Genomic DNA, 26,460 nt, shown 5'->3' with positions numbered 1-26,460 from the left:
ATCTTTTAGACGAATTACAGCTTGTTACTAACTATGAGATTTAAACTTAGCTAGTTTTACTATATACTGTATTCATAGTCCACTGACTAGCTTAAATACAAAATGATTAAAATCAAACTAAAAAAGTTATGAAGTTTAAAATAACAAAACTTAAGTGTATTTTAGTTTAAATAAAAGAAGTCAAAAAAACTATAACCATTGGGTTGTTCTTAAAAAAGTCATTTAATTTAACAATAGCTACAAAGTTTTTCTTAAAAGCTAAAATTATTTCATTACTTTTAAGTGTTTTGTAAATATATTACATAACACATAATGTACAAAAAGTGATAAAATTAGATATTAACTAATTTTAAATTTTGCTATAATTTACAATAACAGAATATTTATTTATAAAGTTTAAAAAAATATTATTTTGTAATCCATTAAAGTATGCAATTTACTTCCCAAAATGTTAAAATAAGTATGTTTTTTTATGAATAATGTTTTTCACTCTTAAACAATCCTAGAAAATAAGATACTAAGATTCATAACGATAAGCTGTAAGTTATTTTTTTTATTACACCTTTTTTGAAATACAGTATAAGTATCTCATTATGAACAAAAAATTTAAACAACTTACAACTAAAAATTAGTTTAAATTAACAAATTCTACAGCTAAAACACATTATGAATGTTTTTCTAAATAGTTCCTCACATTTAAGCTGGATATCTCAAGCTCTTACTGGGGTGAATTTCGTCTTTTTCATATACATCCACTTGGCTTTAGTTCTGTACAAGTATCAAGAAGAGCCGAAGAATCAGCCGAAGAGTCAGCTGCCTAACCAGTCAAAGAGCTCGCCAAAGAACCGGTCGCAGAACCAACCAAAAAATCCGCAGAAGAGCCCACCAAAGAACCCGCTAAAGAAAGCGCCGACCAGCTTTGTAGTATTCGCTCCCTGGATTCCAATACTCAGAATTATCTGCTCCCAATATTTTCTTGTAATGGAGTATCTCTACTGGCCAGGTGATTGTAAAATAGCAGCGGTCGTTTCTGATGTTCTTCATTGTTTATCAGTTCTGTCAGTTTGTGTTTACTTGTGGATGAAGCAACACTACATATATTGCCAACCTATAAGACGGTTTCTGTACACACCAAAAGTAATTTTTTATAGCCGCTTGGTGGCAGTTATATGTATTGTTAAGTTGATTTCAATCCCAATTTTTGCATATTTCTCAACGTTCAACAACTTTGCAGGCGAGTGTAGGAGAGTCAACAGCTGGAGTTTAGTTTACAGTTGTGCATTATCAGGCGTAACTTGCATCACATTGGCAATACTGCATTGGTTGTGCATCAACGTAGTACCTAATAATCCAGCAACTCAGAATGACACGAGCGGTAAAAGCAAACTTGGAAAGACGATTGGAGAAATTAAGCGTCAAGCTAATATCGGCACATCTTTATCTATTGTATCGCTTCTTATTTGCATTGCGGTATCAGCTGCGTTACCTTCCCATTACCCTCTACACCTGTTCAATGCTGTATGCGATATTAGTATCTCTGCGCTTGTATTTGGAACTATTGTTTCCATTGTTGTCTGGAAAGATATTTTGTTACTGCCTCTGAGTTTTCTAACAAATAAAAAAAATTAAACTGAGTTTTCCATTTTTCTTATAAGTTTAGAAACAGAACTTCGTTAGTTAATAATTTATGGTTTATTTTACTCTGATTAAAAACATATTTATGTTTAGCCACTTTGATATTTAAGCATGCTTTTTTTTTGTTATGACCGCATTACTTTCGTTTGAATTATAACTTAGTTGGTAATAAACCTTTAAAAACATGATAATCCTTTTTTTTAATAAGTATTTAACATAAGCAATTTGGTAGTGTAAACAGTATGTTGTTTGAGTCATGTACTACAAACAGTAATGTACAAACAGTTGTGTTAAAGGTTGTAGCTTCTATCAGTTTCTTAAGATGTTTACTTGCGCTGTGCATTTGTGATGGAAAAAACAAGAGTTCGTCATTTTTTTAGCTGATTTTAAAAAAGTTTGCACTAACATGCCACTTAGAAACGAACTTCCTAGGTACGTACTTTTTGGCCAAAAACGTGATTAAAATTACTTTTTTTGCTTTTAAATTAGGGGAACGAACCTTAAAGTAGTAATGCAGAACTATTTATTTTATTTGGAAGTAAAATATATTTAATTAAACAATAATAGATTAAAAGGAAGCAGAAAATAAGTTATGAACTTACAGATTGTTATTCAAGTTGAACATTTACAGCTTATTTGTTTAACAAAATAACGAGCAGAGTAATTTCAGTTTACATTCCCCAACATTTAAATATAGGAATATAAAGTCATACAAGTTTAGATTTAAAAAAATAATCAACAGTGCAATGAACATTTAAATTTACAATAATTGAAACATAATTATAAAAAGCGTATGGAAATGCAAAATAAAAAAATTAAATAAACAGAAACAATGAATAGTGAATTTGACATTCACATACCCCAAAACTAGAATATAAATGTAATTAGCACATAAAGTAGCGTTATTAATTAAATTAAATAACACCGCAATGACATTACATTATGAATGATTAGAACATAATTATACACTTCGTATAAAAAAGGGATATTAATGAAAATAGTGACGTTGTAGTTGAGATTTACTTACTATATGCTTTTTAAAATATAATTATTAGTGTAGCTTATTATTTTGGTTTATCAGACACTTTTAGTTGCTTTTTTGTATAAGTTTAATAAGCTTAAAACAGCTTTTTTTAATAAATATAACATGACTTGTTTTTTCTTAAACACATATTGTTTTAATTGTATGTTTGGTATTAGTTATACCTACATATTTTGTTATAAGTTTTATTTTATAAGTTGTGGCTATTTATGAAAAACTTTAAGAATTTGAATTGTCGGAATTTTAAATGTCTGAATTTGAACAGTCGTGTACCCTGTCCACATATACTTGTAATTATAAACGACACGCTAGCTAACAAAACATTAAAACGAAATGTACTGTGTTTTTAAGAGAAAGTTAAATTCAAGAGCCCAAAAAAAAATTAGTCTTCTTTCATAGAATAAATAGAAAATAATAACTATTAGTGCAAAAAAATATTAAATAGCTTAAATGGGTTTTAAATTACAACATAAAAGTAAGTTTCAAAAAGAATGCTTTGAAAATTAACAAGTTTTTGCAGCATTTCAAGTATAATTGAAATTTAAACTTGCACCAAATAACTTGCACGTTTATCATCTTTCTAAAGCTAAAATTTACAGATTTTTTTTGAGGTTTAAATATTATCACAGACTGTCGTTCGTTACATTCACATAACCACAAATTTTACTTTAAATTAAAATGATGTAAAAAAACAAAGTTACATGTTAAAATCCTTAAACTATATTTATATCATAAAAACAGAAAATAAATTTACATGCGATAAAAAATATAATATTTGAGGTTTTTATGTTATGGAAACTGTAAACAATGAAAGTGTGTAAAAGCAACAAATACAAAATTATTTCTTAGCTTATCATCATATATAAACGACTGAAAAAAACAAACTGTTGTTTTACAGTTTGAAAAGTTTAAATTTTCATAAAAAATAGTTTAGAAAAAAAACTTTACAGATAAAATTAAAGATAAAAAAGAATTACTGAAATAAAATTCGTAGGAATAATAATTTTAAATTTTGTATATATGTATTTATTTTAAGAAAAAAAAATCAACTTATGTGAGAATTATAAACCTTTTAAAGTTTGAATTGCAATAAGAACTAAATATAAGTTAAACTAAAAATATTTTAACATTTGATTTAAGAGATTTGAGTTTAACTTAAAAATTGATTAAACTTTTAATATTTGAAACAATATTAGTTTTTTTAATATTGCATGTAGAATGTGGATCTAATGTAGTTGTTAAGAACCAAAAAGTAATTAGGTTATTGTAAAAATGTACAGTTCTTGACAAGACATTAAAAGGTATCCATGGTGTACGACTCGATAACCGAAAGGTTTTTTTGTGCACCAGGTCCTAGGACAAAATATTTTGAGCCCTTTTCATGTCGTTCAATAATATACATATATGTATATAAGGCTGTATCTAAGTATGAAATAAATTATGTGTTGATTTTATGAAAACTACGAATATAAATAATTTGAAAATAAGCCCTTGGTAATCACACTTTATTTTTTCGTATATGTTGCAGCTGATTTGGTACTAACTCTGAAAAACCTCTGCCTACCTCTACGGATTTGTGGATAGTAGATGCTTTCTGTTAAGTTAAGGCTTATAAAATATATTAAAAGCTTTAACTTATCTACATAAAATTAATTTTTTTGTGTAAGAAAGTAACGTTATCTATAAAAGTAGAGCCGTGAAAAATAATAAACTACGTGAATTTTATTAACGTTTATATGTTTTGGCATAAAACTTCATGCTCAAGTGAAGTTTTGCTATAAGCTTATTTCCACAATGGCAACTATGGCTCGTGAAGTAATTAACCTGTGACAGATAAAGCATTACAGAAACAAAGCTAATTTACATATGTAGTTTAAGCTCATAAGTTTTATTTAAAAAAATGTTTTTATACAATACATTTAATAAAAGGTAAGCTTAAAAATCAAAAATATGAGCAACAATTTTCAAAAAATATGAAATACTATTTCTATAAAGTAACATTAAATATTGTATAAAAACTACAACATGTGTTGAAATTGACATGGTAAAATTTAAAAAAGGTTAATAATTAAAAAGTCTATGTTGTAAACTGCGAACCTTTATCTGCTAACCTATTAAATCAGATTCATTACCAATTCTACCACCAGTATTCTAGCGGTAGGATGAAAAAATCTAGTATATATTCAAACAAAGTACATAAATATATTCCAGTTCTAAAAAAAAAGATAGACTTTTGTCAATTGAAACCGTTTGACCTTTTTCTAAACACAAATACTGATCATTGTAACTGCTTTAAATATTTATTCATTTTTTTAACATTTATGTGTCATATTAATTTTAGAACTCGTACATTAAATGCAGCTTTTATTATGAGCAAAATAGTTCTAGTGAGTTTGTTATTTATCTATCAGATTTTTCGATTAAAAAAAGGCTTTGAAAAACATAAATATAAATACTAGTATAAATATAGATAAAACAACTCTAAATTGATTTAACCAGTTATACATAATTCCGTACTCTAAAACAATAACGTTAAAATAGTATAATGGAAAAAACATGCAAAAGTATTAAAAATTAATTTAATAAAAACAAATGAATTAATTATATAAAGTAAGTACTAAGTAAGTACTATACTGTACTATACTGTAAGTACTATACTGTAAGTATTATATAAAGTAAGTAAAATATATGTACTTTAACTTTAATCACTCTTCATGATTCACAATAGATAAGTTTGTTGTGAGGGGCTTGAGTAAAAAAAATGATTTAATAAAGTTAACGAATGTTTTTATCTTATAAAAAACTTATATGTAAAGACTAAAAAACATATGATTAAAGTATAAGAAACGTAAAAAAGACACAAGGAATACTATATTTTAAATAGATTGTTTAAAATTGAGTCATGTTTTAAATGAGTTATCTTTTTAATATAGATAAAGTAAATAACTAATTTGCAACAACTTCACAAAGACGAAGGCATGAGCACAAGTTTCTAGCTTGTCAGGGAATATACAAATTAATCAAGTACAAAATTGATAAGAAAATCTTTTCAATGAATGAACAAATGAATAATATAAATACAAATGGGTTGCAGTAGAATAATTGTATTGATATGATTACAGATGATTAATTTATATCTTAAGATGTTCCTTTTTGAGTATGTCAATTAGGTACTAACGGCTTTGGTATGTTCTAGGTCAGTGCTTCTGAACCTTTTTCTAGTTGCGGAACCCTTTTCCAAACTTCAATTTTTCCGCGGAACCCCTAATTTTAATTTTGTATAAAATTTTATAATTAAATAAATGTTCTTTTTTAATTTCAAAAAGCTTCGCGGAACCCCTGAGAGGCGTCGCGGAACCCCATTTCAGAAGCACTGTTCTAGGTTGTAGCGATGACTGTTATATGTTTTTTTGATTTGTACCACAAGTAAATTTTAATTTCATAAATTGATATTTACTTTATGCGGGAATAATTAACTAGTAATTCATTTAATTGCTATAAAAATTTTGAGAAGTTAAACTACCAACAGAATCTTTGTAAAAGTTTTGTTATTTTAGTTTATTTTTGTAAAAACAAATCATAAAAACATTTTAGACCTACTTTTGTTTTGTGTTTTTTTACGTGTTCACCTTTGTACAGTTAAATCAATAAAAAATTAAGACACATTTTTTAGAGGGAAGTTTATTTCTTTACAAGCTGTTTCATGTATTAAAGCACGATAATTACTGAAAATGAAAAAAACATATTTTATGATCATCGCATGTCCGAGTGAGCAGAGTATCGCGTGGTTTGTTGTTGATGCTAGTACCGATGCAGGGTATTGTGCTTGGTTCCAACTGGGAAACTGATTTAAAGTATTTGAATTAGTTTAAAGTTATAAATAACTTTAATCTTAGTTATTAATCGTAGTTATAACTACGACTAACAACTTAAAACAAAAAGTATTAAGTTTTAAGATTGCATCAAAAATTAATATAAAAAATATATTCGTTTTGAATATTCTGACTAGTGTGTAAAGTAAAATTACAAAAAGAAACCAGTGTGTAATGTATAGTTGGTGGAAACAGTTCAATATATTAGAAAACATAAGTTTAATTTTCAGAGACATGTTTTTATTAGTTATACTTTAGTTTGTTTTTACGAGAAGTTTTAAATTTTTCTATGTGTACTTAAATGAAGTTTAAATACTAAAAGTTAAGCACTTACAAGTTTAATATTTCTACAGCTAAATTCTGCTTAGAATTGCTAGTATTTACGAAAAAATACCTTAGTTTGGAAATGTTTGAATAGTTGTTTTTTTTTGCAAACTTTTAATTAAATGTAGTCTTGAACTTTATTACTTTTTGAGTGAGAGTTTTTTTTTGATAAAAAGCGGCAGGTTACATAGTTTAAGCTTTATAACAAAATTGACCCCTGTGATAAAATTAAGTAAGTAGTTATTGAGTCAACTAAAAACTATCTACTTAAATTAATAAAATTTATAATGTTTGGATCGTTTTCAAATTTAAAACTCTTTTTTTGTTTTAAGAAGTAAAAACTTCGATGGTTACTTTACACAATTACTAAGCAGCATTAAGTGATTGTAAGTATTCTTAAATTGAAACTAATTAGGAATATTTATAAGAAATATTCTGTAAATAAAATTTTATTTTATCAGAAGGCATTAGAAAAAATAAATTGTAGCTAAAAGAGTATGTAGCAACAGCTTTTGTTTCAAAAATTACTTTAGAAAAAAAAAGTATTATAAAAGTCACGTCAAGTTAATTAAAGTTTATTAAGTTGATTAACTTAATTCAAGTATTAAAGTTTTGAGTAAAAAGTATGTTAAGATAAGTGTATAAAACAATACTATTAGTTATAATCCCTATATTACAATATACTTACTAGTGACTAAATATTTCAATATATTTCATATCATTAACCACCTGTTTTAGAATAAGGCAACTGAAATAAAGATACAAAAGGTTTAGTGAAATCATTATTTAAACTAATTATTTTTACAAGTTGAAATTTTCGTTTTAGTGAATTTAAAAATTTAAAAGAATGAAAATTTTAAACTTATTTTTGGGGTAAAAGTTGATTGGGTGCATTTTTTATCTTCTTTAAGTTAAAAATTTCATAAGACAACTGAATAAATTTTTGAGACTACAAGTTTGTTTGTAAAATTTAATTTACGAGAAATACAACATGTTCACATATAGTAGTAAACGACACGCTAGTTCGCATAAATTTAATAAATTTTCTTTGTTTTAAACAGCAAAAAATTTAAATACCTTTATTCTAAAATATTTACAACAATGTGAAAAAATAAACACACTAGAACAGCGGTTCTTAACCTTTTTTCATGTTTTACCCCTTTTTTGAAGGTTATAACTAAATTTACCCCCAATATACAAGTAGTTTTTAATTTTTAGGGAAAAAACTAGATTTTTTGAATTTTAAGCTTGTTTAATTTAAAAGTTTAAAGAATTTATTTAACTTAAAAAAAAATTGTATTTGAATACCAAATTATAAAATAAAAAGAAAACTAATAAGAAATAATTTACATAGTTTGGAATAAAGAAAATTTACTCCTAAAAAAAGGAAATTTACTCTCAGGAGTAAGTTTACTCCAGGTTAAGTATCGCTTTACTAGCATTAAATTTAATTTTTAATGCAGTAGATACCGTGATCGAAGTACAAGCTTTCAACACGAGACCACTGTTCTTTGTCTACGTCGTAACAAGCATGCTTTGATGAATCGAAATTAAACACGAAAATCTTGCTTCCGAACGCCACCGTTCTGCGACAAAGTGCGCTGTCCGGGTTCAAAAAGGGAATTTTTTTTGTCAGCGTGAAACGGCCGTTGTAAAAAACCTCGCCTTTCGTGTCCTTGTAGTTGTCAAGATCTCCAACAACGTGAAGCTTGTTCTTGACACTGACGAGAGCGTGGCCTGTTCTGGGCAAAATTGTTCGGGGCAGAAACGTCCACTCGTCGGCGAAACAGTCGTACGTCTTGACGCTGTGAGGGTCATCTCTACCGCCGGAAACCACAACGTTTCCCCTGAAAACCGCGCTCGCGCTGTAAACGCTGAACCTTCTCGCTGCCGTCCTCTCCGTCCACTTCTTGCTTTCCGGGTCGAAAGCTGAAAACAAGCTGGTTTAAAACAAGTCGAGTTTGTGGCCGAAAATGTAAATGTTGCCCATGTGGGTGCAGGTGTGGTAAACTTCCTTGTAAACGGGCATCCTGCCAGCTTGTTCCCACTTTCCAGTCTCCGGAGAGTACGCTTCGATGAACGGGAGGTAGCCGTCTTTCTTGGTCCAGCCGCCGAAAACAAACAGCGTTTGGTCTATTGCGGTCAGAAATGCGTGTGTGCATGCGTGGGTGAGGGGACGCGGGCGTGGGTCGCGTCGGTTTCGTCAGATCGCCGCCGGCAAACGTGACCATTTTGCCTTCTCCGCCTCTTTTGTGCTCGATGACGATAATGTCGAAATCTTCAGCGTCGCAATACCGGTGTTGCTCTTCCGGCGGGTTTGAAACGACCGCGCTTTTTTCGCTCAAAACTGTTTGGATGTGTGCTCTGCAGTTTGCTATGCTTGACAAAGCAAACTTGTCAGACAAAAGGCTGCTTAGAGCTTTAATCGAAAGCAATGGTAGACGAACTAGCTTTATGAGATCAACTGCTTTTTGACTTCTTTTAAGTTTACTGTGATTCGTCCAGTTTTCAAGCGCGTAAAAAACTTCAACTTCTGACGAGATATTCAGTTGTGAACTTGATAAAACTATTTTAGCGGAACGAAAATCAAGTTCTAAAAAGCTTTTGCTTTTTACCACAACAGTAAAAGTTTTGCTTATACGGCGGAGTGTGTTTTGCTTTAGAGTTCGTAGGTTAAAAATGTTTGCCATTTCATAAATAAGACAAACGTTTTTATTATTGTTTTTTTGTTATACCTTTGAGCTAAAACTTTTTCACTTGTTGAGCTTGATAGCTTCATTACTTTAGCACTTTGTACGTCTAAGACGAAATCACCTGTGTAAAATGAAGTTTTTAGTTCTGTTGTCATTTGATTGATACCACTACAATAAATATCGTACGAACATAGTATTATACTTTACAGTGCTATAAGTCAAAAAAGGTTTTTTACATTTTGTATCTAATCAAATCACAATAAGTTAATTGTATAAAACAGTAGTCTACCTTTATCCATCGTTTGTTTCAGAGAACTTTGTGTCTGTTTTTCTACCAGTTTCAGACAATTTCTTTTGTTAATCTCAACAAAGTCAATTTTTGCTTCAAGAAACATTTTGCTTCAAATTTTAAAAACTTCTATCTACTTTAAAATCTTCAAACTAAAAAATAAATATTTACATATAACAGTAAAAGTGTTATTATTTTTTTTATTTAGGTATAACTGGTTTTTATAAAACTTAAATAGATAAATAGACAAAATTCAAACTTTGCTTAACTTAAACATATGTCAGCTGAACAACGACTGCTTCTGTAACACAAGCATATAATTTAAATAAAAGTATGTTTAAAATAGTATAATTTTTTTTTTGGTTTAACACGGTTTTTTTTTCATTATTTTTGATGCAAGCCTGAAACAATTTGTATAAGTTTTTCAACTGCTTTCTTTTAAGTATATTTACTTTAGTAAATATTAAGTTAAAGAAGATTTAACACAAGAATTAGTTCAAATTGAAGATTCATGTATTAAAGATTATAATCTTTTACGAGTTTTTTTTTTCCTTACGTTCACCGAAAAACGAATTTTCGAACTGTGATTCTGCTAGAAAAAATATAAAATGACAAAATGTGCGAAAACTATAAAATACTTGTAAAAAGTGTAATTAAATTAAAATTCACATGTGTTTTAAATTTGATTATTGAGTACTGGCTTAATTAGGATATTGTACAAAAATAAAATGTATAAATGAAGTTCAGTCAAAATTTATAAGACCTGTAGAAAAATTTTTATTTAAAGTAGCTTTACAGTATTTTTTTAATATTGTTATACTGCTTAAATCATTATTGTACTTTAAACATAAACTTTAACTAAAAATAAACCTTAAAAAAGTTTTTTCATAAAACATGGAAGAAAATTTAAAAACCTGGAGATAGTTTGCCAAAAATCAGTAGTCACCCTGATAATTGCAAAATAATATTTGTACTTTCAACATAACTTTAAACTAAAAATGGACCCAAAAATAAGTATTTTCATAAAACCACGAAGAAATTTTAAAAACATAGAAATAATTTGCGAAAAACAAGTGATCACTTTAAAAATCTCAAAATACTATTTGTTTCTAATTTTAAAAAAACTAAGAATAAAAACTCAACTCTAAAGTATCGTTCTAGTGTTTTTCAACTTTTTCTATGGCTATTTTGTTTAAAAAGGGGAAAGTATAAGAAATTATTGAAATTTAAAGTCAACATTAAAACAAAAAAATTATAAAATGTGGTAACTAAAAATAGTATAACTATTCAACAAATTAATTGAAACAGATATTTACTTTTTAATTTAAATATAAGTTGGAAGAAAAAATAGAAAATTAATAAAATATTAAACATTGATAGTACTAAATTTATGCAATACTACAACTTTAAACAGTATAACTATTTACTGGACTCAACTTTCATACACACCTAAAACATAAGTCTTACAAATAAAAAGAACATGACAACCTGAAACTTTTCCTACATTTAATTTATTTTAACATTAACTTTTATCAACTGAACTAGTAAAAACGGGAACGGGTTTAAATTGCACGAAGATAAAAATGCACGAGGTTACAAAACTGCACGAAGGGACTTAAATTGCACGAGTGCCCAAAATTGCACAAAGCCAAAATTGCAAGAAGACGATTTTGCACCAATGGTCAATTTTGCACGAGTTAAATTTTTGCACGTGAGTAAAAAAATAAAGAAAAAAATACTTTAAAAAAATACTATAAAAAAAAAGCTACTGACCGAGGGTAAAGGTTAGGGGTAACAGTGATAGTAAAAACAAAAATTAAAAAAAACAACTAATGAAAAAATAAAATAATAAAATTAAAAAAAGCTACTGACCGAGGGTAAGGGTTAAGGGTTACAGTGATAGTAGAAAAAAACTAAATAAAAAAAATTAACAAAATAAAATTACCCGTGCAAAAGTGTCTTCGTACAAAAGAATCTTCGTGTAATTTTGTGAACTGGTGCAATTTTGTCCTCTCGTGCAATTTTTTTTTACGCTAGTGCAATTTAGCAAGCTGCCCAGTAAAATCAACATTTACTGCTTTTACATATTTATAGGCATGCGTGTAAGTGAACGTTTGTGGTGTGACCTCATAATTCGAGAAACCAATATTTGGCATAGTATTTTGAGAGAATTTAGGGTTTCATAACCCGCGGCGAATTCAGAGGACTTTTCTGCTTAAAAAAAGTATCAAGTATTTGAAATAATACATTACTAAGTGTATTAAAAATAGCTTTAGAAAAAATTTTTCTTTTTTTTTTGCTACACTGAGGCCTTAAGTATTTCGAAAGTTCTGCAAAAATCGAGTGTCCATGAAAAATTTGAATTGAGCATATTTGTAACAATATTAACAAATTGAAAAATAAAAAATCAATAAATTTATTAAAACGAAGATGTATAAGAACATTAAAAAAAAAGTTTTTTGGCAACAATCACCTTTTCAGTAAAAATAACCCTTATCTTTCAATGGGGCTCACTCAAAAAGTCAACCCCTAATACGATGGAAAATTTTTTAAAGTCTAGGCAAAGGAAGTTCTCTAGAAAAAAATCGTAGATAGCTTAAAAAATAAAGAAAATAATTGGCATCAAAGTTTTATATATTTTAAAAATTTCTAAAAATTATTACTCGAGCTAAGTTATCGCTCGTGAATGTTTGTGTTTGCTGTAAGAACTTTAAACTACCGAACCTTTTGACGAGCTTAGTAGTGGATAAATAAGGGACTTACCCTACTTTATAACTAATTGTTTCTAAACTTAACTAAGAGACAATAAAACTAAATCTTCAATGTTTTAAATAACATGCAATCAGGAAGTAGGTATGAGCTAAGAAATTTCCCTAAAGTACAAAATTCTAATGAGAAATATATACATATTAGTTTTATATTTAAAGCCTACTTAGTTTTTAAAGTTTACATAACCTAATTACAATTAATAATGTATTCACGTGATCTAATGTCATATACTGGGTTAAAAAAACGTTTATCATTGTAGAGGGAAGATGATATTGTTTACAATCTATAAAAAGTACTCAGTATAGTAAGACTACCACATATACTTTTTATATATTTTTTATTTTAGTTTATTTGAGCAAATAAATAAAAAGATTGTTTTTATACTCAGTCAAATTAGTATAGAGTTGAACACTTTGATTTTTGAAATTTAAACTTATTAATAAAACAAATTTTATGGGGAAAGATCGGATATTTACAAGTATTACTCTTGGTTCTTATATAAATACTACACTTTAGTATAAACTTTAAGTAATTTTTTTAGTATATAAAAGCACTAATATTTTTTTTGAAGTATAGTTGTTTTTGTGAAAAGTTCAAAGGTATAAACCCTTAAATTTTTTAATATTTGTTTAATCAGAAATTAGTACTAAATTTACAGTAAATCTCTCCTAATTTATTTAAGTGATTTGCCTCAAGTTTTCAGGAAATATTTGTTGTGTTACAAGGAAATTTTTATTAAAAAATCATATAAAAACAACAAATGAGCACTTTTCTATGACCATAAAAGAAAATAAAGCTTCTTTTTTTAATTAAATTTTATTTAAAATCTTTTTTTTTATCTAAACTTAAATGTTTCTACAATTTTTTTATTAAGTTATTAAATCATGAATATAATAAGAATGTTTGATATCAATTGCTTGAAAACAGTAAGAGTTGATAGATATTTAATAAAATAGTTCTTTATATGATTTCTAAATTGGTCTTTTGGTAAGAAACTTATTTAACTCTCAAACTTTGCACCCTTACATTACAAAAACTAGTTTTAATTATTTTGATAGTTAAGGTTTTTAAAATGAGGTTAACATGTTAAAAATGTGTTTAACCCACAACAACAAAAATGAATTTTGTAAAAAAAAAAATGTACCCCAACATTGTAAAAACAATAGTTCTTCAGATTAAAAAAAAATCATAACATGACAAAATTTATCAGACTTAAGCTTTCTAAACTGTTTTGGTTTTGTGTTTTTTACATAATAATTTATATTATTTCAAACAAATTATACTCATATTTTAAATATTTTTGTTTTGTTACATCTTACAAATCTTTAGTAGATCTTATGTACTGAATTTTGACAATAAAAAACTATTTGTTCTACTTAAACTAATCAATGAAATTTTAAAAGATAGGTTTTAAGGTGTCTTAAAGTTAAACAACTTAATCTCAAGCATTATATTTGGTTTTTAAGGTTATTTAGTTCTACCAAGTCTAAGAATTAAAAAACTTTCTACTTATAATTTTCCTAATTGTGCTAGTTTTCTAGGATAACAAAAATAGTTTCAACAATTAAGTAAAATTTTTTTATATATTACATAAATATTCCAAGCTTTGAAATACCTGTATAAATAAATAAATAAAGAATAATACAATATTTTAATGTGAAAGTAGTTATTTCATGGCTTTGTTTGATCATTGATTTCTACCTTTAGACCCCTTAAATTATCTCACACTAATTGGATAAACTTCTGTTGTAGACAGATTTTTTTTAGCTTAAAGCTCTAAATGAGCTTAAATTTTCTATATGTCTATTTTAAAAAAATCTTAATCTAGTTGGTAGTCCTTTGTACCCCTTAAGCTATTAAACTTATGAGTTTATAGGCAAAGCAAAAAAAAAAAACTAAACTGGAACAAATTTTTGAGTCACTTTTAATTAGATAAAACCTTTTTAAAGCATTTAGATTAGGATTTCTCAAACTTTTTTCATAAGCCCCCCTTTAAATAATTAAAAAATCTATGGCCCCTCCAACAAGTTTTCTCAAAAAACTACTATTAAATTTGCTTAAAACCATTTTTTTGTTCTTCATCAACAAATACAAAATATCTAATGTAAGTTTCAAATTATGGTCTCATGGCCCCCTGTAGGCCTATAACTGCTCACGGTCCTCCCTTTGGCCCCTTTGCTGTATATGGCCTCCCTAAATTTCTATAATAGCAACCGAGGGTGCCATATGATCCCCTTTAGGAAACCTTGATTTAGAAGGTCTATGATATCAATTTATTTTGAAAATTTTTCAAGTATTCTACTTAAATACTTGCTTGAGAAAATAATTTTTTCTTCATTACAATAGAATGATTACTAAATGTAAACATAAATATTTGGCAAATGAATTGTGTTAAACGTGTAATTTTTTTATTACATCAAAATAACTTATTGCATAAAAAAAACATACCCCAGGACAAAAGTAATATTAAATTAAGTATAATGTCAATAATTTATACATCCTTTGAATTAAAAAATAAGTACTAAAGAAAAAAAAAATATAACAAAATTTTACATCATTTTATATTATCTTAAATTTTAGTTGAAGCCAAAATCTTAATTTTCTAAAAACATTCAAAATTAAGTAAAAAATTCCAAAACCTTTTAAATTATTTAAAAAATGACCATTCATTGGATTGCTGCAGATTAATGTAATATTAACTCAATTATAAATCAAACTAATTTAATACAGGTTAGTGATTTTTTGCAGTGGTATAGATATATCTTATACAATTACTACTTCTTAAAAGCTCATCAAAATTAAAGTTTGTTTTCAAGTTTAGTAAAATGACATCTTAATGTAAATGAAAGTTTTACAAGTTGTAGATGTGCAAAACAATGTGCTGTTACTGGCAGTCATTTAGTTTTGCTTTAGATAAAAATTAAACTTAATTAATTACTTTTTAGTTATAGTAAAGAAATAAAATCTCTAGTTTTTAACTTAAAATTTAAGTTAAAATTTTCAAATGGAATATTTTTAGAAATTAGTTTAAACATTACTCACTGTATTTTTTAGAGTTTTTTAAATAGTTTCAAATAATCTAAAAAATATTATAATTCTAAAATTTAAGATGTTTTATAATTTTAATGTTTGTAACAGAAGTTCTGATTAATTTAGAATAACCTTATACAAAATGCCTAAACAAACTGAACTACAAGATGTTTTTCAAAAATTTCAACTTGCAGTTGCAAAGAACATGGATAAACCTAAACACGTCTTTATTATTTTAGGAGCATCAGTATGTTGTTTTGAATAGTATCACGCCAAATTGTTGAGTTTTGTGTTGATACAAGCAATCAAGTAAATCAGTTAACGGAGATCAAAATTAATTTTTGTAATCACTATGCTGATTTTTGATAAGCTAAGCTCAAGTATTATTAATTATAGAAAAATTGTAATTAATGACAAAGCAATATGATTTTATTTTATATTACTATGTTTTGAAAAATTCTTCCAATCTATTGTTTATGATTGGAAATTAAACTTATATTGTTTTTTGCAACAATTACTTATTTAATTTGTTAACTAACAAAAAAGCTAGCAAAAAGTTCAATAAATTGGTTTTATTAATTAGTTTAAAACTTATGAACAAATTTTCATACATAATTTGCAATGCAACCAAGTTTTATGTTTATTATATATGATTATATGGTATAAATTTAATTTTATGTTTTATTGTAATATGTTTTTTATTTATGATGCAGTAGTGTAATAGTTTTACTTTCATTTCTAATTTATTATTTGAAAGTCTTTAGTGTTATGTAAAAATTAATACATTAGCATTCAAGCTCTTCTTTAGTTTAATTTTTTAAAAGACATACTTTTAAGCAATAAAACACATATTTTGCTCAAAAAAAAAAGATAGCTTGTTTTATTAAAAAATAGTTATAGATATTATTATCTTATACTTTATAACTGAAAATTTTAAATGTTTATTTTAAAAAACTTAGAAATAGTCACTTTAAATGTACAATATCTGTAATGTTTTAGTTTTACAAAATAATGCATATAAATATTGTAAAATTTGCTTAACTAATTTTGTTTTTTATTAGACCTTTTGTATATATTATTAAATATATTTGAAATTATATGAAAAATATCATTAAGTTTACATATTTAAAAAAAAAGTTTTAATTCAAAAATTATTTTTATTTATATATTTCTGTGTAGCAAGAACTTGGTACTGTTTTTACAGTTTTTACTTAAAAACACAGATAAATCGATTAATAAATTCATAATTGCACTTAATAGGAATTATTTATAACTTTCTCCTTAAAAAAGAAATTAAAATTTATATTTTGTATGGCAAATTTAGTTGTTACCCTTTGCAATACCTCAAACTAGGGTTGGAAAAGTATGCAGTCCAAAATTACTTTATTAAGTTCAAAGGGTTAGCATATTTTGAAAATAAAAACATAAGCTTATATGAGAGCTTAAAGTATGAACTTAAGTAATTTTTTTTGAACACAAACAATCAATTGGCACTTGAGATTAGTCTATTTTGTATAAATTTTCCAATACAGGAGTAACAACCTGAATTTTTTTTATTATCAATTATTTTACTATCTTAAAAGCTTACAAATAATATTAAGGGCATTGGGGGGTGAATCATTTTTTTCAAAATTTGATCTTTTATTGATAAGTCTTAGATAGTCTTCAAGTTATTTTTACATATTTTTAAAATTTATAATAGTTTTTGAGGTATAATCAGTTAAGGTTGGAGACTACAGTAGGTTTCTTATGAAGGCAAAAACTAAAATGGCAAAAAAAGACTATTTCACTAAAAATCTATCTCCTTCTACGTTTTTTAAGATAACTACCTCAAACTTTCAGGAAATATCTCTTGCAATATTTAGAAAGTTCTGTGGCAACAAAATTTAAATATATATATATGACAAAAAAATCTGTTATTATTTTGTTTTTTTTGTCATAAAAAATTTATTTTCTAATTATTTTTGATTTTGTAGTGACGGAATTTTTTAAATATTGCAAGAAACATTTCCTGAAAGTCTGAGGTAATTATCTTCACAAACGTAGGAGGAGATAGATTTTTAGTGAAATACTAATAGTATTTTTTTTTTGCCATTTAACTTTGCGCCTCCCATAAGTAACCTACTGCAACTTACTACAATATAAAAGAGATCTTGTTTTAAAAAATAACTACCTAAAATTATTAGACTAAGCTGTTTTTTTTATACTAAGATCTTAATAAACTAAATACATTATTCGAAGTATTATTGTTTTTAAGTTTTTTGGATGAGTGTATTAAAGTAAAAGCATTAAATTTACTTAAAAACAAGATTACTCACAATTTACAATATTTGATAAGTTAAATTTTTTTTTAACTTATATGTTATTTGGTTTATTTTATAAAACATTAAGATGATATTGTTTTGAAAGTTAAGTTAGGTGTAAAGTTTTAAGTTTTTTATGTAAAAAGAGAGTATATAAATAAGCATTGTTTTTTGAAAGTCATGTTGCTAATGAAACTTTAAACCTTTAATACTTGCTTTTTAGTAGCACTAAAAACAAATAAAATTTATTTATGTGAAATTACTTATTTTATTTCACATTCAGTTTTAAAGCTATTGACTTTGGTGTGAGCAATCTTTGAATTTACACAAACTGTGGTTTTAGCTTATGTACTAAAGATTTTTGATTTATGTTAAATAATTTTATTCTAATTTCACATTAATTAACAATAAATGGCATTTATGAGAGTACTATGTTTCAAACTTGACACTTTTAATATATTTTTACTTTAATATTTTTTGATAGTTCATAAGGTTTTATGTATTTTAAATTTGTTTTATTACTTTTATATCCAAAGTTGATACTAAAAGTATTTTAGTTTAAAAAATTATAATTAATTAAAAGTTTGCTTAAAATTTATAAATTTATACTGATTTATTTTCATTTTTGCTTATTTTAATTATCTAGTTTTTGATTCAAACTTTACACTGATTGAAGCATCTTAATTTATCTTAATTCTACAAACGATCAATAATTATACTTTTTGTTTTCAAAGCTTGCATGTAAAGCAGATTTATAAAAAAATGAATTCGAATGAAGAAGTAAAAGTTTCTAGTGAGGAGGACATTTTAAAGTATATGACAAATAATAAAGATAAGCACATACTAGTAATCTTTGGAATTTCGGTAGGACTTTTTGGTTGATTTAAAGTAAATTATTAGTAACAACTTTTGGAAACTTATATTTATAAATAGTTTTTATTTTTTTAGGGTGACTTGGCCAAGAAAAAGACTATTCCATCTGCTTGGTTAGTGCATTCTTTTTTGTAAAATTCTACTTTTCAATTAATAATAAATATATTTAAAATATTTATGTTCTATTTCATTAAATATAAACAAGCAAACTCTTTAAATTTTTTTTTTTTTTAAACCAGATTTTTTTAAAACTCAGCTTATATATATAACAATTTTGCTAGCTTTAATTATATAATTAAGTTAATTTAAACTTAGTTTTGAATGTACAAGGATGTTTTTAGGTGGCTGTACAAAGATGGTCTTTTACCAAAAGACATTCATTTTATTGGTTATGCCAGATCTGACTTGACTGTAAATGACGTAAAGGCAAGAACACTTCCTTACATGAAGGTAAAAAAATATATCAAATAAATTAAAATAAGGTCCTAAAATTTATACTTTGTATGATGAAACTTATAATAATTTTTTTTTAAATTTATTATTGTCATGATTAATTAATAAAAGCATATTTTGTCAAGGTGAAAGATGACGAAAAGGAAAAGATGGTTGAGTTCTTTGCTAAGATGACATACGTAAAGGGGCCTTATGATGACAAAAAAGGCTACCAAGATCTTGACAAGGCCATTAACCGGTTGCCAAACGGAAGCAAGGCAAACAGAATTTTCTACCTGGCACTGCCTCCAACAGTTTTCATTCCAGTTACTGAGCAGATAAAATTGAACTGCATGAATCACAAGTAGTTTACCAATAAAATTATTTTTATGTCTAAATTTTTGATAGGAGTTAATCAATACTACTAGTATTGTAATATACTAAACATATTACTAAATAAGTAACTAATTGAACTGCATTTGTTAAAAGTAAATACTCTTTAAAAACGTGGTCAATTTGCTGCATGAAAAATAAACTATAGTACAAACTACTAGTTTTTTTCATTTTTTATTTTCGCATACAGTTAAACACACTTAAAAAATAGATACGTTTGAACAAATATATTAGCTAAGAGTACGAAATTCACATTCACTTAGAATTGCTAAGGTATTAAGGGGTAACTATTGAGGGTTGCCAAAAAATCTGGAATCCTGGAATTTGACAATTTAGGCTAAAAAACCCGGAAAAACCTGGAATTTGAAAAATAAAAAAAAAACTTGGAATTTTGAACAATAATAATCAGCAAAAAACCTGGAAAACCCTGGAATTTTAAACAATTTTTGCATGTTAAGTAGTTGAATTCCAATTTGATGCAAAAACTTAATCATGCAGATAATTTTTTTTTGTCATCATCAAAAATTTATTTTATTTAAAAACGCATTTAAAGTAGCTTTACAGTATCTTTTCAATGTTTTTATACTATTTTGCACATTTTTTTACCTAAAACTAAATTTTAAACTAAATATAGATCTAAAAATCAATACTTTTAAAAACCTAAAGGAAATTTTGAAAACCTGTAGAAAATTAGCCAAAGTCATTTAGCAACCCTGTTTATTATAAAAATTTTAATGTTTTCAATAAATTACTTTTTACTCATCAAGTATCATAATAACCAACAACTCTAAAAACTACCTATCTTAAACGTAATATAAAGTTACACAAAAATGTTACAGAGGCTGGAACAGAATAATTATAGAGAAGCCGTTCGGAAGAGACTACGACTCCAGCGAAGTCTTGTCCAACCATCTGGCCAAGTACTTCTCGGAAAATCAGCTCTACCGAATTGACCATTACCTCGGAAAGGAAATGGTTCAAAACTTGCTGGTGATGAGGTAAAGTTTACCAATTTTGTTTACTTCAATTTGAAAAATATATGTATTGTAAAATTTGGCAATTACTCTGTATCACCGCTGACAGATAACTAAACTGCAATTTTGCAATACAAAAAAAAATTAAACTGAATAACTATGTACTTCAATGAAATTATTCCTGTGTCAACTTTGTTTTAACCATTTGTTTATTTCTTTATACTTTTTGTAACACTCACAAACGCGTACAGGTTCGCCAACCGTCTGTTCGGGCCGATTTGGAACAGGGACAACATTGCCAGTGTGCTCATCACGTTCAAGGAGCCGATTGGAACCGGCGGGAGAGGCGGTTACTTCGACAATTTCGGCATCGTCAGGTTTGTTTTACGTACAAAGTAATTTGCATTTAAGACGATTTGTGTTGACGTTTGCTTTGCACACAGGGACGTCATGCAAAACCACCTCTTCCAAGTGCTCTGCCTGACCGCCATGGAGAAGCCTGCCAGCAAGCACGCCAACGACATCAGAGACGAAAAAGTTTATATTTTTTTTCATTGGTTGTTTTATATTTCTAAGAACTCATATGTATCAAAACGATTTTAAATGCATAGTTTGCTCTAAGCACTTTAGAAAATATGAAATTCTCCAGGTGAAAGTGCTGAAGTGCATCGCCCCTCTGACCCTGGACGACGTCGTGCTGGGACAGTACGTTGGCAACCCGGACGGGGAGGGCGAGGCCAAACTGGGTTACCTTGACGACAAGACGGTTCCGAAGGGTTCGGTCACCGCAACGTACGCCGTGGCCAGGTTCAACATCAAGAACGAGAGGTGGGACGGTGTCCCGTTCATTCTCAAGTGCGGAAAAGGTTTGAAGTTGTTTGTAAACTGTTGTGGATAGATAAAAATATTTTGTTTTGAAGGGTAAACAAAATTTTTAAGAGTGCTAGTTTAAATTATTTTTTAGTTTATTTTTGTGTTGCTTGAGGTTTATTATTTTTCATTATAGACTAATTTTGGTTCAATAAATTTGTTATACTTACATAAAATATAGAACTCGAATTTCGACATCGGTTAAGAAAAATAATATACTTAACTAGCTAAAATTAACAAGTATATTGAAGTTAAGTAAATATTCTAATTTAAGTAATAAAATGTACTATATTTAGAATAATATTGCTGGATGTTAGGCAAAATATTTTATACATTTAGCAAAATACATTTAGCAATGTTATGACTCATGTATTTATGTTTATACAGACTAAACAGCTATAAGAAAAAAATAATGAAAGCCATAATTTTTTTTTTGCCAAGTTTAGCTCTATAAACCATAGATGTTTAGTCTTTGTGATTTCATGGTCATGCTTAAATTTGTTTTTATTTTAACCTAGCTTAATTAAAAAACAATTTCATAAAAAAACGCAAATTTATTGATTTCATTTTGAATTTATTATAACTAGTATAAGTTTACTCAGATTTATTTTAATAACTTCATTGCAACAATGATGTTTGATTTTCGAGCAAATATAATTGAGTTGTGAAGTGGCATTACAAAGCATTTTTCTTTCTAATAGCCAGGTTTTTCGAGCAAGTGAAATTTCTTTGTTGTTATAAGCCTACTTACCATATAATTTGGTGTATCATGGTGATAATTATTAGGTAAACATGCAAATTTTGTAAGCTTCCTTGTTTTTTACTTTTTCACAATACAGTGCACTTGCTAACTCAATGTTGTTAAAACAAAGTTTAAAAAAAAAAAGACTGTTGATTAATTTAGATTTAATTACAGTACATATTATTTATATGATTTTGACGTAAAACTAAATCAGCCATTAATCATTGCTTTTCTGTAATATAATATATTGTTGTGAAAGTCACTCAAGATACTTTAACTATTTGTTTAAAAGTTATCTGTCAAAAAAAATCAATGAAAATTTACGACACTTAACAAATAATCTGAATTAAATGTTAGACAAATCCTTAAAAAACTATACAAACAAGCTAAGTAAACTGTTTATTTTAAGCAAATACTTAAACTGTGTAATAAAAAGTAAGTTAAAGGTAAGTACCATAAGTTTAAAATGATGTGACTATCATTAAAAAAAAAATTCCGGAAGTTTGAAAGTTTAATAAAGTATATTAATAAATTTTAAACAGTTTAGAAATCATCACTTAACAAAAAAATTATTGATAAGTCAAAGTTTTATGCGATAAATATTTAGAAAATTACTAAATGTTAATAAAGTAAATTATATATTTTTATTAAGAACTTTATAAGTAATAAAATTAGTTTTTGTTAGAAATTTACAATCAACTTTTAATTACTTCTTTTTATTTTTAATGCTTAACTTTGTAAAACAATGTTACTTATTTTGCAATTACAAAACTGTAAATAAGTGAAGCACTTCTAGTCAGTTTTATAATAAATTTTTAAGCATTTATTTAGCTCGTCAAAACGTTTAAAATTTTGTTTTTAATATTTGTTCTACTATTTATAATTACTGGAAAATATCGTTTTTAATTAAATTGTTTGTGTTATACTAGTATAGAATAAGTAAATAAACAAACAGTTATGTTTTATAAAGGCTTTTAAAACTTTTTAAAGCTTTTAATTTTTTCAAAAAAATTTGTAACTTAGTTTACACAACTTTATTTAAAAACAAATTCAATACTTCATTGAAACCAAAAGTCTATAAATCAATTAACTTAAGATAATCAAAAATTTTTATTTAACATAACTTAATAAGTTTGGTTAAAATATTGCTTTTAAATCCATTATGTGTTGAAAGAAAATACCGGTATGAAAATTTAAAAATCATTTAAAATAAAAGAAAAAATATAAAAACTTTTATATAAACATGAAGAAAAGCATATTGCTCTATATTAACATCATTGCAAATTAAAAAAAAAATATTTTCAAAAAAAAAATATTTATTATAAATCTTTAGCAATAGTCAGTTTTTTATTATTTGAAACTTTTCATAAGCCAACTACAATTGTGGAAAGTACTAAGTTTATTAAAACTAAGAATTTTTTCTGTGTTATAAATTATTGTTGATATATTTCAAGGAAATCGTTTTGGTTGGATTTTTTATATTCAAGCCTTATAAAAAACTAACATCATACTAACTCATGCGTGAATTATTTCTCATGCTGTAACAGACAATACTGTAATCTCTGAATTGAAAACTGAAAAGTTCTCAAATTAAATACGCATAGAAGCCTATTTGATAATATATAATAAACTATTAAGATCTCAACAGAACCCAGAGTGAAACATTGTTTTGTTTTAAAAACACCTTCAATAAAATTTCGACTACAACAAATAAGAAAAACAAAACAGAGTAACAGCAAAATACCTTCAAACTCAAAATCAAACTATAAGTTATGCAAAACAAATTTAATTTATAATAAGCAATATTGTTAATTATCCTTCAAACTTACGTACCGTTAAACATCCAAAACTCAACTTACAGCGTTGAACGAGCGCAAGGCCGAGATCCGCATTCAGTTCAAGGACGTTCCCGGCGACATATTCGGCGAGGGCGCCACCAAGCGCAACGAGCTCGTTGTCAGGGTGCAGCCCAACGAGGCGGTCTACTGCAAGATGATGACCAAGTCGCCGGGCATGGGCGTGGACCCGGTCGAAACCGAGCTCGACCTCAGCTACAGGACCAGGTACAAGGTGGGTTTTTCGCCGTTGTGACGTCACAACTCGTCGCTTGCTTTTTTTTTTTGATAATAAGTGTTTGGGGAAAGCCGTTTTTATTCGAACTTGCAACAAAGCTTTTATGGAGTTAATTTTTTGTTAAAATTGAGGTTTTTTTGACTCGGATTTCTGTAATTTTTAGACTTTATAAAAAAATTAGCAAACGCTGCTGTTCTTTAGAAATTAGGTAAGTGTTTTTCGAAGTTGCACACAAATAAACTCGCACTCGATTTTATGAACAGGATGTTAAAATGCCCGACGCTTACGAGAGATTGATATTGGACGTTTTCACTGGAAGCCAGCTAAACTTTGTCAGGAGGTTTGTTGTTTAAAATGTTACTTGTCATGACTTTTACTTGGTATGGTCTAAATTAGTCAGAACGACTTTTCAAGACGTTATTTTAACTAAAACTAGCATAAGCTAAACAGTTTCACAGTTTGTAAATAAAAGGCAAACTTTTGTAACTTAAAATACTCTTTAAAGTTTGAATTTATAAGATTTTAAAATACATTGTATTAGTAACGATTTAAAGAATTTGCAGTATCCTTCTTTATTTAATTTAAAATTTACTGTACCATAAAAAACAAAACTTTACAACATAATGTAGTTTTTAAAGTTTTGTGCTATAAACCTTACAATTGAAAAGAAATTTGATTGATTTTTAAGTTGCCCTCTCATATTATTACCAAAATTTAAACAGTTTCTTTAAATGTCTCATAGAAATCTAGCAAGTAATAAAAAATATTGTTGCGTTATTTAAATAACAACTACTTTTATTGTTTTCTAATAAGACTCGTTGTATCAATTAATAACTAGAACATTTTTCTTGCAGTGATGAATTGAGAGAGGCTTGGAGAATTTTCACTCCGGTCTTGCACGAAATTGAAAAAACAAAACCCGTGCCAATACCCTACGTGTATGGAACGTGAGTGTTGAAATGTTGTTGACTCTTTCAGTTATGTTTTAATATGATGAGTGTGTAGGTATCCCTGGGATAATCTTGAAAAATTTTTACAAGTTGAAGATGTGAAAACAAAACAAGCTTAAATGTTTCTTTAAATGTTATATTTTCTTTATGTGTATTCTTGTTATGTAAAGAGAAGTTAAGTCTTCATGTTAAGAAAAAAGATGCTAGAAACTATATGTTATAAATTATAATGTAATACTATATTTTTTCATTTAAATTCAAGCACAAAGTTATGTATATATATATATATACATATATAATTAAATAATTTAAGTTAATAAATTAAATTTTTTCACACTGAGCCCACCTTGAGGGCTTTATTAATAAAACGGTTTATTTAAAGATGTAAAACTCAAAGGACTCGAGTTTCGTGCCTATGCACTCATCAGCTTCAAAACATCATCAATTTCTTACTTATGATAATATATATTTTTTCAATTGTATTAATTTTTTTCATACAAAACTAATATTCTAAAAAAATGAAAAATAAAACAGACGCGGTCCAAAAGAGGCCGATGAGTTTGTGAGCAAGTGCGGTTACAAATACTCTTCCACTTACAAATGGGTCGAACCCGAACCAAAACTGTAATCAGCGAGCAACCACTACTTTAAATGTTCCTATGCAATGAGAATATGTTGTGCGTGTAATCTCTGTTTTCACTCTGTTGCTTTTTTAAAATCGAAAAAATGTACACTGCTGAATTGTTTTTGGAAACATCATTTCAGCTTACGTTTAATTACTGTACATCCACTCAAACTTGATTGCACATAATTGTTTTACCAATTTTTAAAATTATTTTTGTGACTGGCTTAACTACTATATTTTCAATTGTTTTAAGTCATTTAAAAGTGTTTTTTCTTAGAATTCGGCTACAAAGTTTCGTAAAAATTTGTTTCAGTTTAGTTCATTGTATTGTTACTTTGTTTATATTAAAATCACACTTTGTATAGTTATTATTATTTTAAAGTGTGAAGAGTATTTTCAATCTTCAAATTGATAAATTATAAAAACTGCGTAAAAAATTACTTAAACTTAGTTACTTAACTTATATTAAACCTTGTTTTGTGCAAGTAAAGCCTTACTTAATTAATTGTATTGTTTTTTATACGTATATTTGTTTGACAGTATGTTGTAAAATAGTATTCAACTATAGTTA

At 26.9% G+C, this 26,460-nt stretch overlaps 1 protein-coding gene across 2 annotated transcripts; it reads left to right on the top strand.

Moving 5' to 3' along the window:
* Nucleotides 1-15,764: 15,764 nt before the first annotated feature.
* LOC145832305 (glucose-6-phosphate 1-dehydrogenase-like) lies at nt 15,765-26,460 on the top strand. 2 transcript variants are annotated; one of them, XM_082939626.1, is made up of 12 exons: nt 15,765-15,901; nt 18,906-18,943; nt 19,172-19,280; nt 19,409-19,626; nt 20,495-20,653; nt 20,881-21,006; nt 21,073-21,166; nt 21,279-21,495; nt 24,103-24,311; nt 24,578-24,654; nt 25,169-25,261; nt 25,799-26,460. In XM_082939626.1, the coding sequence occupies exons 1-12, from the start codon at nt 15,797-15,799 to the stop codon at nt 25,890-25,892; spliced, it is 1,539 nt and encodes a 512-aa protein (XP_082795752.1). In that variant the 5' UTR covers nt 15,765-15,796; the 3' UTR covers nt 25,893-26,460. The 2 variants fall into 2 exon arrangements, with proteins under 2 accessions (XP_082795752.1, XP_082795761.1); XM_082939635.1 differs by lacking the exon at nt 15,765-15,901 and adding an exon at nt 18,695-18,821.

This window comes from Thalia democratica, chromosome 1, assembly GCF_965202585.1.
Source record: "Thalia democratica chromosome 1, ktThaDemo2.hap1.1, whole genome shotgun sequence".
NCBI classification, from domain to species: Eukaryota; Metazoa; Chordata; class Thaliacea; order Salpida; family Salpidae; genus Thalia; species Thalia democratica.
The sequence above is the reverse complement of the archived record's forward strand: the minus strand, read 5'-3'. Positions and strand labels throughout refer to the sequence as shown.

Coding starts and splice junctions, on each gene's coding strand:
- LOC145832305 (XM_082939626.1), top strand. CDS start 15,797: ATGCCTAAACAAACTGAACTACAAGATGTTTTTCAAAAATTTCAACTT. Junction 19,281..19,408: donor GAACACTTCCTTACATGAAG/GTAAAAAAATAT, acceptor TATTTTGTCAAG/GTGAAAGATGACGAAAAGGA. Junction 21,007..21,072: donor GACAATTTCGGCATCGTCAG/GTTTGTTTTACG, acceptor CTTTGCACACAG/GGACGTCATGCAAAACCACC.